Source organism: Brachyhypopomus gauderio, chromosome 3 (assembly GCF_052324685.1).
Source record: "Brachyhypopomus gauderio isolate BG-103 chromosome 3, BGAUD_0.2, whole genome shotgun sequence".
In the NCBI taxonomy this organism is placed as follows: Eukaryota; Metazoa; Chordata; class Actinopteri; order Gymnotiformes; family Hypopomidae; genus Brachyhypopomus; species Brachyhypopomus gauderio.
The window spans coordinates 24,918,338-24,935,288 of record NC_135213.1 but is presented as its reverse complement, the minus strand read 5'-3'; the positions used below and the strand labels follow the sequence as shown (position 1 = coordinate 24,935,288).

At 44.9% G+C, this 16,951-nt stretch overlaps 1 protein-coding gene across 2 annotated transcripts in view; it reads left to right on the top strand.

Annotated features, from left to right (window-relative positions):
* Positions 1-16,951, top strand: part of bicc1 (BicC family RNA binding protein 1) — a 53,155-nt gene that overhangs the window by 4,183 nt on the left and 32,021 nt on the right. The window contains exons 2-3 of one of the 2 annotated variants that reach the window (XM_077000617.1): positions 10,957-11,089; positions 11,349-11,395. In XM_077000617.1, coding sequence (XP_076856732.1) covers positions 11,050-11,089; positions 11,349-11,395 — 87 coding nt within the window. In that variant the 5' untranslated portion in view covers positions 10,957-11,049. The remainder of the gene's footprint in view (positions 1-10,956; positions 11,090-11,348; positions 11,396-16,951) is intronic. The other variant, XM_077000616.1, reaches the window with a different exon arrangement.

Below are 16,951 nucleotides of genomic sequence, written 5' to 3'. Positions count from 1 at the left end.
TATTTCTTCAAGTCTTTCGGTACGAAAGTTTAGGCAGTACAGGTGCCAACACAATCTAGTGCTGCAGAGACGAATGAAGAGCTAATCAATGTTCAGGGCTTCTTTCTTTTCAAGTGTTATTTTACAGTTTGGGCTGCATCATATATTTCATATTAAGATGTGTTTATTTGAACTTCAGGCAAGTGTAGCACTGTGAAATTTAAAAGTAAGGTGTATAATGCAGCAGAATGTCATGCAAAGTTTCTATGTTTGCATTCAGTTAGAATGTCACCTATGTTTTGCTGGACAGCATCCAATAAGTGGTGCCGCAAATCTTTTAGAGCATTTGATCAAAGTCATCAGCTGGGTCCTGACTGGGGCACATTTATTGATTTGGGGACAGGAGTGCCACCCCCACACTCCTTACCTACTCTCCTCCACCCACCACACCCCTCCCTCTCCCCTCCTCCCAAACCATAATGTACCTTGGTTTCTATCTCACTTGTCCAGCCTGCTGTAGTACAGTAGGATGTGTCTCACTGTCGAGGCTTTCCGGTGTCATTTTTTGAGCTGGCTCTTGACTGATGGGAGTGTTTTTTGTTGTATTTGTTGTAACTCCCTCACTTGAAATCCAGCCAGAGCCTCAAGTGAAACTTCTAATCCGTATCAGACTTTAGATGTAGAATTGAATTGTGCAGTAATAATTTCTTTAACTCTCACTTTTGAATGAGTTGTGCTGTAAATTAATATTGGCTAATTGGATAAGAATGCTCACTGCAATAAACAAAGAGCCATTTGGAAACCAAACAAGCAGTCTCTGATTGGTGCAATGAGCTGGCTGATACGAACATGTAAGATCAGTTGGAATGCCCATAACAGTAGTGCCAGCCTGAGTGGCAGCAATGTATTCCGAATAAAAAGGACTACTATTAATTTTGTGATTGACAGATGTTCTGCGTCTCTGTTTGCATTTTTGTGCTCCACTCAGATAAACTGTTTTTCATCTCTCAACACTCAGAAGATCATATCCTACCCCCACAGCAGTGCCTACTTGTTTGCTTCAATATACATTCACAAAGTGGCATCGTTACGTAAAAACATCGAAAAAATAAAAACAAACATGATCATGGGTGGAGGCCGAACATAAGATTGCTGAACATAACTGGAGATACGAAGAATAATCATATATATTTAAGAATTCGTTATTTAACATCAACACATTAATATCCTTCATATTTATCCCTTGGCAAAGGGGCCCTAAGTGACTCCTGCTTTGCCTAGTTTAAAGATTGCCCCTGGGCCTGGATTGAGGAGTCTGTCACTGTCACTGTCACTGCCTCTAAATCCCATGCAGAACGGCCCTGCCCAAGGGTCACACTCCAGCTCTATGACAAAGTCATTTGCTGGTCCTTTCCAGTATGATTTATTTTGTATGATGTCACAGAAACTCATTTTGATTGATGAAAGAATAGCATTTTAATAGGTACTGCACTTTAATTTTAAATATCCAGCGATTCTGTCATATATATATAACATACATCGATCCCATGGAAGTGCATTCGTTTCTTTTATGTGTGCATGTTTGTGTGTCCAGTTGTCAGGAAGGTTAAATTAAAGCTTTTTGTCCCAGTGCTATGTCATCCACACAAATGCAGAACTGATTTGATTTTCAGCCTGATTACTTTTCCTGTAAAACAAGGGTCTCTCTGCTAGGAGTTTTGTAAGGATAGAGAAACCACAGAGAATCTGAGCGGTGCATTTGTCCTTCAGTCACATTAAAAGATGGTGGACATCAAATCAGAGCCATGGGGAACAAAAGAGTGGGAAGAGCTTCCAGTCCCCTCAGGGTCACAGAATACCCTGCAGAAATGATGTGATTGTCTTAACACATGCCCAGGAAACATCTCCCACCTACTCTTACTGACTGTGTGTGTGTGTGTGTGTGTGTGTGTGTGTGTGTGTGTGTGTGTGTGTGTGTGTGTGTGTGTGTGTGTGTGTGTGTGTGTGTGTGTGTGTGTGTGTGAAAGATTGATTGAGTGAGAGCTATATCCAGGAAGGGCCTGACAATATGATGCTGTGGCCCAATAGTGATGGTCATGTGGGGATGCCAAATAAAGACGGCACAAAGTATGTTTTACTGCTTTCTATCAAAGTAGCAATATATCTGGTCCATCTGGTTAAACGGTATAGTGATATAGTGATCACATTCTTGTTCCTGCAGTTGTTTTTTCCTGTCATACAAGCAAAAAAAAGCATTGCTAAAGTGCCTTAACAGAGAGTGCTTGTAAGTTTGAGATCATCTTGTCCAAGAGAGTGGGTGATGTGAAACTCTCTCAGGTACTTTCTGGATGGTGGTGCTTTAGGGAAGCTAGGCCCTGTTCATCTGCCCAAAATGTTTTCACTGGCAGAGCTATAATAGTACATTTACAGCATTTAGCAGAAACGTTCTTCCAGAGTGATTTGCAATTGTGACTGAGTAACATTTATGAGCCCAACAATGGTAACTTGGTTTGGCAGCAGTTGGACTTGAACCAACAACCTTCCAAATAATATATCCAAATAATAGTATAGAATATGAGGACATGAGCTAACATTGTTTCAGACTTTATTCATTTGTAACAGACTTTATTTATGTAGATTTTCAAAAAGCAATTGTATTCACCAGAAATGGTGACTTAAGTCATTTTGAGACTCCTGCATATATGTATGACTCCTGTATACAGGTATGACTCCTGCATATAGGTATGACTCCTGTATATAGGTATGACTCCTGCATATAGGTATGCCAGGACCCAGTCATGCCTATGGACCGAAGGATAATCAAAACTTGTTCTACAGTGATTCTGGCCAAGCGGTGTTGTAACATCCGCAGATGTCCAGACTGGGAGAACTCAACTGCTGCATTTAACAAGCATAACCCTGAATTGACACGAGAGTCTTTTGGCTTCTAGAGAGTCCTAAAGAAGAAGTTGTTGCTACAACATTGATAAATGCTGTGTGGAGAGCGTGATTCCATGTTCCTTGGACATGTTTCTGAAGTGTGGAAAACATGTACCAAACTGAATCAGTTAGCTCATGGGATGGACATTTGATGCTGCTAGACAAAGAACAAAGATCAGTTCCCCAGCCTTTTTTTAGTGACATCGTTTCAGCAATGTTGTAGGATGGATGTATTAACAAAATCAAAGTAATTTATTTATGTAGCAATTTTAGCAACAATACACAGGCCACATTAAATTTGCCTGTGTATGAAGTGTGCTTTGACTTACTGCTCACAGTGTGTGTGTGTGTGTGTGTGTGTGTGTGTGTGTGTGTGTGTGTGTGTGTGTGTGTGTGTGTGTAGTCAGGACCTTTTAAAAAGAGTTCATCTCTTTTGTTGTTCTGGATGAAAGTGTGGAGCAGGAAGAGAGTGCTGTGTGGAATGTGTTCGGGTCTGGCTGTCCTCTGGCCTGACTCCTAGGGAAACACTTCTCCGTGGTTTCCAGAGGTTAAGCATGACACTCTCCCCAAGAACTACTGCTGCTGCCACTCAGTGCTACCCAGAGCCTCTGTCCATGGCAAAGATGGGCGTTCCTGGGCAAGTCGCTTTTGGCCTTCCCAGCAGATCCTCCTGAAACAGTCTGATCATCTTAATTCTCACATCATAAACTTAATGCTTTGCCCTGTCAGGCTAATAAATGTTGCAAACGATGTGAATCGAGCCTTTATGTGGCGGTCGAGTCAGGTATGTTGGGATCGTGCGTGAAGCTGCAGCTTGTGCTGGTCTGGTCAGAAGGACCCTCGAGAAGAGGTGGGCGGAAGGTTCCCAGTGTTCACAGCACATAATTCACTGCAGCTGTTGGTGGAGCTCTGGTCTTTAAAAAATGCTGGCTCGGACCAGAGACTTTGTTATGACAAGGAAAAGAAAGGGCCATTACACTAGAGCTAGCTCAAGTGCTCAAGGATGAAAACAAAATGGTTGTTGTGTTCACCATCAAAACTCTAAAATTGGACAGATTAGGATGTTATGCACCCCGAAACAGATTTACAGATAACTGTTTTTAAAGATCCATGTGTTTTGCAGATCACCCACATTATTAATAACTGTTCAAGAATAATGACAACAATAATAATAATAATAATTATTATTATTACTAGTAGTAGTACTGTACAATAATAGAATTATACATTTCTTATAAATAGAATTATCTGCATTTCCCTATAGAGTCCATTTGTAATCTGTCATTTCATGTTTCCTCCTTTGTTGTTTTTCTTAAAGCATAAAAAAAAATTGTAGAAGTACAGTGAGTTATTTTGTTGCTAAAGTGTGGTCTGTTGCTACTCTGATTGGCTTACTTTGACCCATTCTTTCAACTGTAAATGCTCACTGTATGGGAGGGCTAGCTATTTTAAGGCATTGAAGTTCAAGATTTACTTCCTGCATGCTTGGCGGTTGTGGTTCCTCAGAAATGCAGGCTGTGTTTTAGCCATCCAGATATGCAATCCTCATTCTCCCGAGAAGCAGCATATCATGAGTAATTCTAAATGAGAAGGGCCCCAACATGGAACCCTCCCATAGAATTCCCATTGTGCGAAGCCAAGAAAGGCAGGTGCAGATAATGACTTCTCAATAAATGGCTGCATCCAAACTTCACTGAATGGTGTGGACATCCCAGGTCCATGTCTGTGCACAGATAACCCAGAGACAAGCACGCATTCCTACAGCCTGACGTGTACTTCAAATGGAGAGCTGTGCTCATCAGACACACTGTGTACTTCCTGTTTAGGTTGTAGGCTTTCAGTTCTTATTGCCGATTATTGATGTGAACATTCTGTGTTCTCTGTAGAATCAGTCCATTGCCTTAGCTGGGACCTCTGAGAGGTGCATATGCAGCCCACGAGACAATAATAATTTGATCATCAACTCTAGCATGTTTTTGGCTTGTATATGTGAGGAAATGCAGAAATCCATCTGATGTCTTGTTAATTGGTGTTTATCTGTTCGAATCTACTACAGGCAAAGTAATTTGGCCTCTTGTCATTCTGCGTCAACGGATTTATCAGCACAGTTAAGAGTGAATTATTGAATTTGGCTGTGCAACCTATTTTGAAATGTGTATTTTGCACGGTAATACATGTGAATGACAACCATAAACTTTGCACAGGGAACATATTCACGGAAATCTTTTGCCAGAGACACTACTCATTTTTTCAGTATGCACACTGAAAAATAGGAAACTGTTTGTATTGTACAAATCACTTAGCCATTTTATATGAAATGCCATAAAACAGAACCAGCTGCACTTCTATCTCGCTATCCTAATGCCAACTGGAGAGCTTGGCTAAAAATGTTTGTAATCTGTGACGTATTTAACTGGCGACTGTTAATGAATTCTGAAACCGACTGTCCGTGCATGAAATTGCTTAGCGCACATTGCGCACGTTTGCAGGACAGGGCAGTGCAGTGGGCAGCTCTCTGAAGCCACCAAGTCCAGTCTGAATGAACTCGAGGATCAAGTCAAACGTTGCTGGTCATTGCTGGGCAGCAACCAGCAGTCAATCCCTTGGACACCAGTTAGCCAATGCAGTGTGACTGTTATAATATCAGTGTTTTATAATGTACAAACTGATCCATCACTAACACAACATATGTGTCAGATACATTGTTTGACCACATGTGGGATATACACTCACCCGCCACTTTATTAGGTAAACCTGCCCAACTGCTCGTTAACACAAATGTCAAATCTATCACATGGCCACAACTCAATGCGTTTAGGCATGTAGACATGACCAAGACGATCTGCTGCAGTTCAAACCGAGCATCAGAATGGGGAAGAAAGGTGATTTAAGTGACTTTGAACGTGGCATGGTTGTTGGTGCCAGACAGGCTGGTCTGAGATTTTCAGAACCTGCTGATCTACTGGGATTTTCACGTACAACCATCTCTAGGGTTTACAGAGAATGTCTAAATGCACAACACATCAAACCTTGAGGCGGATGGGCTACAGCAGTAGAAGACCTCACTAGGTGCCATTCCTATCAGCTAAGAATAGATAACTGAGTCTACAGTTTTCACAAAATTCTCAAGTTAGTCTACAATTCTGACCAGAATTGGACAATAGAAGATGGGAAAAATGTTGCCTGGTCTGATGAGTCTCAGTTTCTGCTGCGACATTCGGATGGTAGTGTCAGAATTTGACGTCAACAACATGAAAGCATGGATCCATCCTGCCTTGTATCAATGATTCAGGTTGGTGGTGGTGGTGCAATGGTGTTGGGGATATTTTCCTGGTACACTTTGGGCCCATTAGTACCAATCGAGCATCATGTCAATGCCACAGCCTTGAGTATTGTTGCTGACCATTTCCATCCCTTTATGACCACAGTCTTCGAGAAGAATAATGTCATAAAGTACGAATCATCTCAAACTGGTTTCTTGAACATGAGTTCCCTATTCTCAAATGGGCTCCACAGTCACCAGATCTCAATCCAATAGAGCACCTTTGGGATGTGGTGGAACAGGAGATTCGTGTCATGGATGTGCAGCCGACAAATCTGAAGCAACTGCGTGATGCGATCATGTCAATATGCACAAACCTTAGCGTTACCAGCACCATGCTACAAAAGAAAACACTCCACTAGTCATTCTGGATATATGTGATATTTCCTTCAGTAGTGCTTAGTTTTTATTCACTGAAAGAAGGTGGTGACTGACTGTCAAAGCCCTGATGTTTCCCTGCAGACCTGATGTTTCCTGACCTGAAGCTCACAGGTGGAGCTGACATATTCTTCTGCCTCGGTTTCACTGCTGTAGGCTTCACAGGGGCTCAAATCAGTGAACCGGGGAGCGCTTCATAGCTTTGGTGTCTCTATACAGACTCGACACAGTGGCAGGGAAGACTAATGGTGTTGTCTTAATAACTTCTTGTTTAATCTTATACAGTAATACTCTGAAATTCACAGGGGTTACAGGGGTTCCTTAACACCCCACACATTTTGACAACCAACAAAGGCCTATAAAGACCTTTTTTCATATGTTAAACCCTAAATATGTGCCTAAAAGTTCAAGTTCACTTAAATTTGATGCCATAATGTACATTACTTTTTCAAATTGTACAGGTAAATGTAAACATATTCAGTACTGTACAATAAAGTACATGTACTTCTACAATACGCTGTCTTGTGACCGCCCGTGTCTTCACTAAGATGCTGAACTCGTGAGCACATTTTCTGTGAGATCTTGAATGCTATGCTATAATTTTATTTGCTTATGATAAAATTGTATTAAACTCAACTCTTGGGAGCATGCTTTCTATGAGACACTTGACTACCATTTTCTTTGCTCATAATAAGTTATTGTACGCTGTAAAAATACGCAAATACGTGAAGCCGTAGATTTAGAAGCATGAATTTTTGGAGTATTACTGTATCCCAAATTAATTAAACTGTGATGATGGATGGAGACAGGCACGACGACGGTTTTAGTGCTGACACGGTGATTTATTCTGTGTTGACAACGTGAAGTCCGGCGCAATAGCGCAAGCACACAAACACATGTAGCTCACTCAAGCACGAACTTTAGACAAAGATGAGCACAAGACACTGCGCGAACGCACATTAAATAGGTGATTAACACAGACCCTCGTGATCTCGAGACAAGGCACAGGTGAGACTACGAACACGCTCACAGACAACCCACACCCACGGAAGTACCTATATGGACACAACGACACGCAGACAACGTAGCGGCACGCCCACAGGGAAGGGTCCGGAGCTGTCACCGTAACAGAACCCTCCACCAGGGGCTCGCTACTCCTGGAGCATCCCGCATAGCTGGAAAGCCCCGAACCTACACCGACGGGCAGGTCAGGAGCCGCCGGGATCACAAGCCTCCAAGAGCCGTCTCCCCCGATGGTGGGAACCGCCACGAACAGCTCTAGTACACCCTCCCTGGGAAGACAGGGGAATATACATTCAACACGGGCACGCTGACAACCACACACACTGGCACATTAAACACAAATGGCACAATAGGGCAAAAGGGGTTAGGAAAAAACATAGGAACACACACACACACGGGTACAGGCAGCCACGAGAGTGCACTCCCCGCTTGGAAGCACGCAGCCAGCGGCGCAAACCCTCCCAGGGTCGCAGGAAAGACCGGAGGCGGAATCCCTCCGGCCCTCGGGATCGGTCCCCCAGCGCGCGCAGCGCTGGGTGTTGCTCCGGGCGCACCAGCGCCGTCCTGCTTAGCTTGCGGCGCTCCTGCAGCTCCTTTGGGCGCCACCGGAGAACTTGCCTTTCGCCGCGTGCTGGGATCCGTCCGAGGCGGTGCTCCTGCCACTCCTCTGGACTTCACCGGAGGGCTTGCCCTTGGCCGTTTGCCGGGTGCCGTACGAGGTGGCGCTTCCACCGGCACACCGAATCTCCACCTCGGGCCGCTGGCCGAGCCGGTGCCTTCTTGCACTCCTCGGGGTGGCTTTGTCTCGCCCTCTGATGTCTCCATCTCCTCCCCCTCGGAAGCCTCCCGACCGAGAGACATTGGCTCTTCCGAGGGTGGAGAGGGCGAACAACTCATCTCGCTCCCGACCAAAGGAGTACGCAGAACTTCCTCTCCATCAGGGCGCCCCTTCTCCGACCTGACGGTCTCCTCTGAGCAGACAGAGGGGCTATCGTCCTCCTCACCTCCGCTGTTGAGCGCGGAGGAAAGAGAACCAACGGATGGAGGGGGGCTGATCTCCCCCTCCCCCTCGCCGTAATATACGGTAGGTGCCGTATAAACGGATGGAGGGGGACTGATCTCCTCTGCGTCGGTCTCCTCGGGAGCCCCCGACACAGGGGAACAGCTGCTGGCCACACCCTCGCTGTCTTCCTCTGAGCTCACGGAGGAAGGAGGGCTCCCTTCCTCTCCGGACTCCTCGCTCCCGAATTCAAACTCGGGAGGAGTAAGAGTGAATGCGCCTGCACACACAATGATGGGCTCATCTGACTCCACCTCAGGGTATGCCAGGGGGATCGACTCCCTCAACAAGGTGCGGTAGCCCTCTCTTCACGCAGCCTCGTCGAACACATCCGCATTCTTCACCCGGGCACGCACCAGGGCAGAAGCAGGGGAAGACGTGTGTCGGCGCTTGGCCTTCTTCTTCCCTTTTTTGTATCCTGGCATTCTGTCGGCTAGTCTTTCTGTGATGATGGATGGAGACAGGCACGACGACGGTTTTAGTGCTGACACGGTGATTTATTCTGTGTTGACAACGTGAAGTCCGGCGCAATAGCGCAAGCACACAAACACATGTAGCTCACTCAAGCACGAACTTTAGACAAAGACGAGCACAAAACACTGCGCGAACGCACATTAAATAGGTGATTAACACAGACCCTCGTGATCTCGAGACAAGGCACAGGTGAGACTACGAACACGCTCACAGACAACCCACACCCACGGAAGTACCTATATGGACACAACGACACGCAGACAACGTAACGGCACGCCCACAGGGAAGGGTCCGGAGCTGTCACCGTAACAGAAACACTATTGTATAGGCATTAAACTGTGGATCTGTTCATTTGTATTTCAGGTATTACCCATGTTAATTAAGGGTAATTATATATACGTGTTGATATGGTCATAAAATTAACCATACTTATAAAATAGGGCAGTTATTCATGTGCCATGAAAATGAAACAATGAAAATAGCAAAACAGATTGTGTTTTCATTATCAGGTAATATTTGTTATTTGGTTGTTTTCCCAGCAACAGATAACCATTTTTGCTGTTCTGTGGTCTGATAGTTCAGTTTGTTTGTACAACGCTGTGTCTTGTACCTAATTTAACAAATAATGTTACACATCCGAAACAGAAAGGTCAAACAAATGCCAAGTTACACAGAGCACAGCTTCAAAGAAATTAGGAAAAAGGAGGAAAAAATTCTGTTACACCATTTGAATGTAGATCTGGTTTGTCCTTTGGCCAATCAATAAACCATGAGGAACCCTTTTATTCTCTATGAATGTGGTCAGCACTATAAAACTATTCATACTTAATCATCGTGACTTTATTTCTCAAGTGATTCATTTCACAGGTCTCAGAATGATGTGTGTGTGTGTGTGTGTGTGTGTGTGTGTGTGTGTGTGTGTGTGTGTGTGTGTGTGTGTGTGTGTGTGTGCACGGGGGGGAGGGGGGCCTGAGTAGAACATGCTCACCAGAAATCATGGTAACACAGTTCGTAAGGCACTGTACAATAAATCATTTGTTCATTGTAATACCGTCTGTCTTCTATACTGGCAGCATTATGCAAATGAACACTAATAACAATCCATAAAGTCTCAAAACAACTCTATCTATTTTTATTGTGCCATGTGAACATCCTGTCCAATCACAGCCATTCTGATAGTTCAGTGGGCAATCCGATGAATCACTGCATTCATATTGTCCCACAATTTGAAATCCTTTTGGGCAACTGGTTTTTAACCATGTTGCATCCATGGTTTCACCAATGCATTTTAAAAACACTGCAAAGCATGTTACAATCACAATGTAGCAATATAATCACAATTATATTTTTGACTACGGCTGAGGCCGGGCTGGTTATGTGCAAATTTCAGTCATTCTGTGTCCAAAAACATCCCTGTAATTCTCTGGATATAAATACAAGCCTCGCATGGGTCTGGCTTAGTCCAGACGGCAACCGTAAAGGCAGACTTGTGGCAGCAGGCTTCAGTCCATATCGCTCAATGTAGGTCAGGCCTATTTGTCAGTTTCAGGGCAGCACTGTGGTGCATCCAAGCTGAGCATTATTTGACCTAATCAAGCTCGGGCATGTATTTTATGGCTACGTGGAATCTGGCAAGATTCAAATTTGCTGGTTAGCTTTCTGCACCAACACCAGGTGTTGACTGCTGGTCTTGCACTGTCCACAAGCCCCTCACAGCCCATTCCAGTATGAGTTCCATGTCGGTTCTGGGTTTAATTTAAACCTCATGTGCTTGCTGCAGTGTGATCCAGAGCTGGAGGAGGCTCTCCCAAAGTCGAACAAACACCGTCAAAATTAGCATGGCTGGCGTTGTCCGTGGACACGGCTTCCCTCAATGCCTGTGGGTCACAGGTCTGGAACGGCTCAGGACGAAGGTTCGTAAACCGCCCTGACGTTCCTGCTCGAGCTTTAACGAAATTTAAGTCCGCACGTTCCCCGACAGAGACAACCGGTCATCCGTGGACAGGAGATTGGCCCGCCCACTTCTCCATCTTGAATTAACGCCTTTGACTTTGTTTCCATCGTGGGGCCACGTGGAAAAAAAACACGCTGATACGAATTTTTTGTTCAGTCACGTCCATAAGTGATCCCTGATGTTGCGCCCTCTCTAAAATGTCCCATTCTTCTCCACAGCCGCCGCAGATGGGAGGGTGAACGGAGGCGAGGATTTCTTTCAGAAGGTAAGAGAAAACCACACCGCTCTGGCAGTGCCGGGCAGCGGTTTAAAATAGGTCAAAATCACATTGCATACACAATTATGTGACTACTGAGTGACATGTGGGCATGCTTAACTTTCCCCTGTCGAAACCTGAAGCCTGAAAGTAGCAGAATAATCAAGTTTGCGATTGTCAACTGCCTCTTAAGGTCGGCCCGATGGTGGTGCAGAGCTGATTAATGGCCGTAGTGGGGTGCATCTCACCAGTGAAGTGTGACTTAACAGCTTCTGCTGAGGTAGACCCGAATCAAGCTCTCCTGTAATTTTTTTTTTTGGTCTGTGAGCCAGAACAAACAAACTTCACCTGTTTCGATGCCTTTATAGGGGAAATGGTTGTACGCTTTTAGGCTGAAGGCCTAATTGGCCAAGAGTAGATAAACACAGAATGGCTATGTGACTGGCTAGACAGCCTTTAGGTGGACGGGAGTGGAACTGGTAGTGGTGGTCATAGTATAAGCCAGGACCTGTTAGAGGCCAAGGCAGGTGGGCCACATAGTGGAAGACCTGCCTGCTTTATGGGCAGAAAGGAGAAAGGGTTTCAAAATAAACACCCTCTCCGGCTAGTCGAAGGGTCCTTTCAGCGAGAGATCCCGCCCATGTCAGAGCCATTCCATTTTGTGTAAACCTGAAAGGTGTGGGAAAATAAACAAGCTATGTAGAAAGGCCTCTCTGGACCTGGTCTGGGGCTTCCAGCCTGCTGCTGGCCTCGGCTCACACTGACTCCCACAGCAGCAGGTAGAGCCCGTACCGAGCTTCAGGAATGCCACTGCCAGGTCTTCAAATAAACTTGCAGCCAGTGCTTTTGCAGTTTGTCAGCTGAGTTAGCGAATGTTGGATGTAAAGAATTCAGTGGACAGGCAAGAGTGCATTTTTTCTGAAAGGACATTTGTCCTGAACATCCCTGTATAGTGATTTACCACCACAACGTAACTTATTCACCATTTTCTATGACTTGTTGCGTGACTGTTATGTACCTCATAAAGAATTTAATTGTTCTGGTCCTATCGTACTCTGTGGATTTCAAGCCTAAATGAGGTAGAGAAAATTGTGAGTAGTTTTGGGTTATAGGAATGGCTGCAACATATTTGTTATTTTAAGTTACTTTTGCGTGCTTACTCTTAACTTCATGACAATAACGCCAAACTTCAGAATCTGAGATCTTCCACCATTTCCACTGGCTTTTCATATTTTCATGTGGAGCACATCATTACAATAACATGTAATATAAAATTAGGATTAAAAATATGAATATTTGATAATGTGGTCAAAGTATGATGATAAAACAGGACTGACTTCTTTTCACAATGACATGCAAGGCCTGAAACCAGACCTTTTATCTAAACATACATTGTAAAAAAAAATGCGAGGCCAAACAGACAGAAAATTACACTAAAATTTACCTCAAAACCCCCAAAATCAACACTGAATCACCCAGTTTAAACAGAATACTATTTGGAAATGTAAAAAAAAACTGTCCCGGGTATTATCTGTGTTTTGACCCTCACCTTGCTAGGCTAACCGCTCCCGCTGAGACTGAAATGTGCATGGTGCTCGTCCTGCTGACGCGGACTATAGAGGAACGATACCAGCCTTTCGAAACTAGGCGTGTTTTTAATCCCTGCAGCGAGGTACTGTCCATCATGCGGTCGCGGCACCAAGGTTAAGCCAGCACACACTGTGAGAAGGTACAATAACGGGATTCAGCTCTTTCTGGATATTTTTTCTCACACGCTGCGAGCAGAGATCAGGTCTCTGGAGGACACGGAGTCTCAGGAAATCTCACCGCTCTTTACAGCAAGCGCGGTGGAATATGAAGGGGTTTTTTCCTTGGGAAGCGGGCTAGTTGACGTTAGCATGCTACCGTATAGTTTGGTGTTGTTTTAAGGGGCTTCTCCCCCGGAGTCCACCATATGGAGTAGTGGGCTCAAGGTAGACGGCATCATTCACAGAATGAATCGTTAGGGATGCCAAATGTATTTTAGGTTTCAATTCACTCTAATAGGTATGTTAGAATCAACTGAATGAAAAATCATATAAAACAATAACAAATGTGGAAAGTGTTTCATTATTTGAAGATTCAATCTATAAATAGATATGTATACTTCAATGAATGTTTACAACAGTATAACAGTTGTGCACATGATTTTGTAGCTCAGTAGTTAACGCGCACGGTTATGGTGGAGGCATTTATTCCTGTTTCCGCTACATTCCAGCGCATTCCTGAGCCAGATGCAAGCACTTCCGCATCTTCACCAGCAGGAACAAATGTAGTTATAGTGAACCAGACAGCACCTCTCAAATGCACTGTTAGTGAACCAGACAGCACCTGTCAAGCCATAATTGTGTGACTTTTGCGAACAGTAGTGATCAATCACCATTCAGGCTTCATTCCTAAACAGAATGTTCTACATCACAGCACCTATTACCCCCCCCCCCCCCCCAATAAATAAATAAATAAAATAAAATAAAAAGTGTTTATTGAGTAGGAATGGAATAAAATCCAAGAGCCATTAGTCAATTTGTCGCAGGCCTGGATGAGGACCTGAAGCAAATGTAAAACAGGTGTGTCTATGTGTGTATTGGAAGAGAATGACTTCATTAGCACTTTTCATTGGACTGAGTGTAAATGTATGATTGAGATGGAATAATTGCATCACCCCAGGCTAAATCTTTGTAGTGCTCATAGTCAGGTAGTGAACATTATGATATGTTAAAGGCTGGGCTCCAGTTCTGCTGTGGTTGGAGGACAGCATTCCTGATTGCTGCTATCTGTTACAACAACAACCAGCTGTGCACTCATAGACTTAAATTATGGCATATATATTGTAGATGATGTCTTATGATGGACAGCTCCCAAGACCTAATGGGTGGTTTTTCAGTCTGTAATATTTTAAAAGAAACCCAGGCATGTCTTTCAGTACTGTGTCCAAGTGAACACTCTCATCCTTGCACAAAGGTCTACATTGTACTGTGTGTCTGTCATAATTTAAGCTATTTCAAATGAATCTGGATTTCACATGTTTAGGAAACATTAGGAAACATTAAAATTCCTGATGGTCCTTTCATATTAGTTCCTGAATGATTTTCGTTCATGTTTTCTCACAGTGCTTTCATACTTTTGTTGTTTTTAATTCTACCAGTTCTTAATTTGAGGAACATACCATCTTTAAAGAAAACCAAAGAAATACCTGCATTCCTTGGCCCTATATCAAAACATCAAGTGCCCAGTTTCAGAATCGCCCAGGCCCCAGGGCGCATGCACTCACAGCGTCCCGCACTGCACCTTGAGCCGAGCAGAGTGCTCATGGAAACGGTGATGTTCACAGCGCCTGGCCCTTTCCTCCCCCAACCGCTGCAGCACTCGCAGGGCAGGGAGGCGAGTGGTGAGGTCAGCTCCTCTCTGCTCACCGCGGCCCAGCACGACGACTGGGACCCCGGCCCTCGGCACATGGCCGGGGCTCCCACCCAACCAGGAACGCCCTTCGTCCCGACACGGGATCACCGTGGAGCGAGTCATGGCGGATGCCTGTGGCGTTGGCCAGGCTGCTCTCTGCGCCTCGGTGCGGATGACTCTGCTCTGCCTCACTCTATGCCTGTCTGCCTTATTTCCGCTCAGCAGGGATTTAGCTTTTTGGCCTTTTTCTACCGAGCGCTTCTCCCAAAACAAAGAGACCAGGGTTTTTCCCATGCACCAGAGCAGGGTGTGTACAAGCATGCCAGAGTCCGAACATGCACGTGTGTGGTCGGACCGTTATTTATAAGCCCTTGCAACCTGATTGAGGGAGGCCCGTTTCACATGCAGACGTATGTTTCTCCTGTTTGGCCCAGCTGCAAGCAGCCTCTCTTCACCATCGCTGAGTTCATCTACGATGAGCTAATGGTTCTCGTCAAGCTTCTGAAGACTCCATCCCACTCAGTGGAGCTCCATTCTAAACAATGCCAGTGTGAAATATGAGGCCAGTGCCCAGGGCCAACGGCTCAGCTTTACTCCGAGAGCAAGAGTCCCCGCCTGGTCCTTTTAAAACAGGAAATGCAAAGTGGGCTGTGGGTTAACATGAGTCAATTTACCAACCTCCGCAGACCTTAAAAAAGTGGACGGAGCTAAAAATAGGCTCAGAAGGCACTACGAAGTCTGAAGGGTTCTGTGCGTGTGGTTCTGCGCATATGGTTCTGCGCCTGTGTTTCTGCGCAAGTGGTTCTTTGTGTGTAGTTCTGTGTGTGTGTTTCTGTGGGCTTTGCAGTGCTTCTCCAGTGGGACTGTGGGTAATGATTCATTTGATGATGCTGTGGTGATGGGATTAGCATTAAACAAGAGTTTTCCATATTAACAAGACCATGTTTGATCCTGGCCTTTTGATTCATGTTTGATCCACATTTTAATCTGTTGAATAATGTTTTGGTGACAAAGTGCTGAGTGGCTTTACTGTTCCGGTATGGTAGCTCAGACTGAAAGGCATAAATTTGTTCCATCCACACAAAGTTCGGGTTGTAAAAACTTGAACTCAGGACTCTAAATTACTTATGTAACTAATTAGGGTTTCTGATTTGTTAGTCATTTATAGGTGTGAGTCAAATCACACCAGCTTTCATTAGCAAGGATTTGGGCAATTTTAAATTAGTTTGGTTGGTTCACATTGCATAAATTCATTCTCTTGCTTTTATTGTGCTATTCAGGAAGAAGGCAGCTCATAATCTGACTCCGTGATATCATGATATTTATGGAAGTGTTCTTTTTTTTCATGTGTACAGACATGAAGAAAAACAGCGAGATTATAGAGTTCCTCTGTGGAATTGGCCCAAGGCATTTCCTCCCAGCCCACCAGAATCGAAACGCCTGCTCCGTTTCCGTCGTGCACTCAAGGGCAGTCCTGGCGTGCCGACACGTCATCCTCCGCGACACGTGAACAGCCCATGAGCCGTTCTCATGTACGTGCATCTCTCACTTCAGTTTGTGCACCCCGCGTGTTCGGATTTGGACCAGAACCCTCGAGAGGTGTTAACCCACCCCAGTAGACCCAGCACCTCCTGGAGCCTCAGCTGAATCAATAGCTGGGAACGCGGCCCTCTTAATTCTGCATGGCGCGGGTTTCGTAACGATGGCGGGGGTTTGTTTGTGTGTGCGGGGCCCTGGCTGAGGTGGCCCCTGGAGTCGGGGGTTGTGCAGGAACAGCTGTGGTGTTGCGCAGCAGGGGCTTCGTCAGGAAACAGGTGCCCAAGAACAGCATGCATGGCAGGCCGTTCTCACACATATCTCAGCACGCGCATCAGATATCATAATGTGGGAACAATCGCGGCACCATCCACATCATCTGTTCATCGCATTGGGCCCGAGCCCAGATGTAGCGCTCTGTTCAGCTCTCGGTTGCTTAAGAAAGTGTCTATTGTTTCTTTTGATATGACACAGACTCTGGCTATGTTACCCTGCCTATGTTATTCATATTGTGGACTCTGTTATCCACAATATGAATTGTGGATATCTGATAGATCAGATTTTGTTTGTTTGTTTTAGTGTATGTAACAC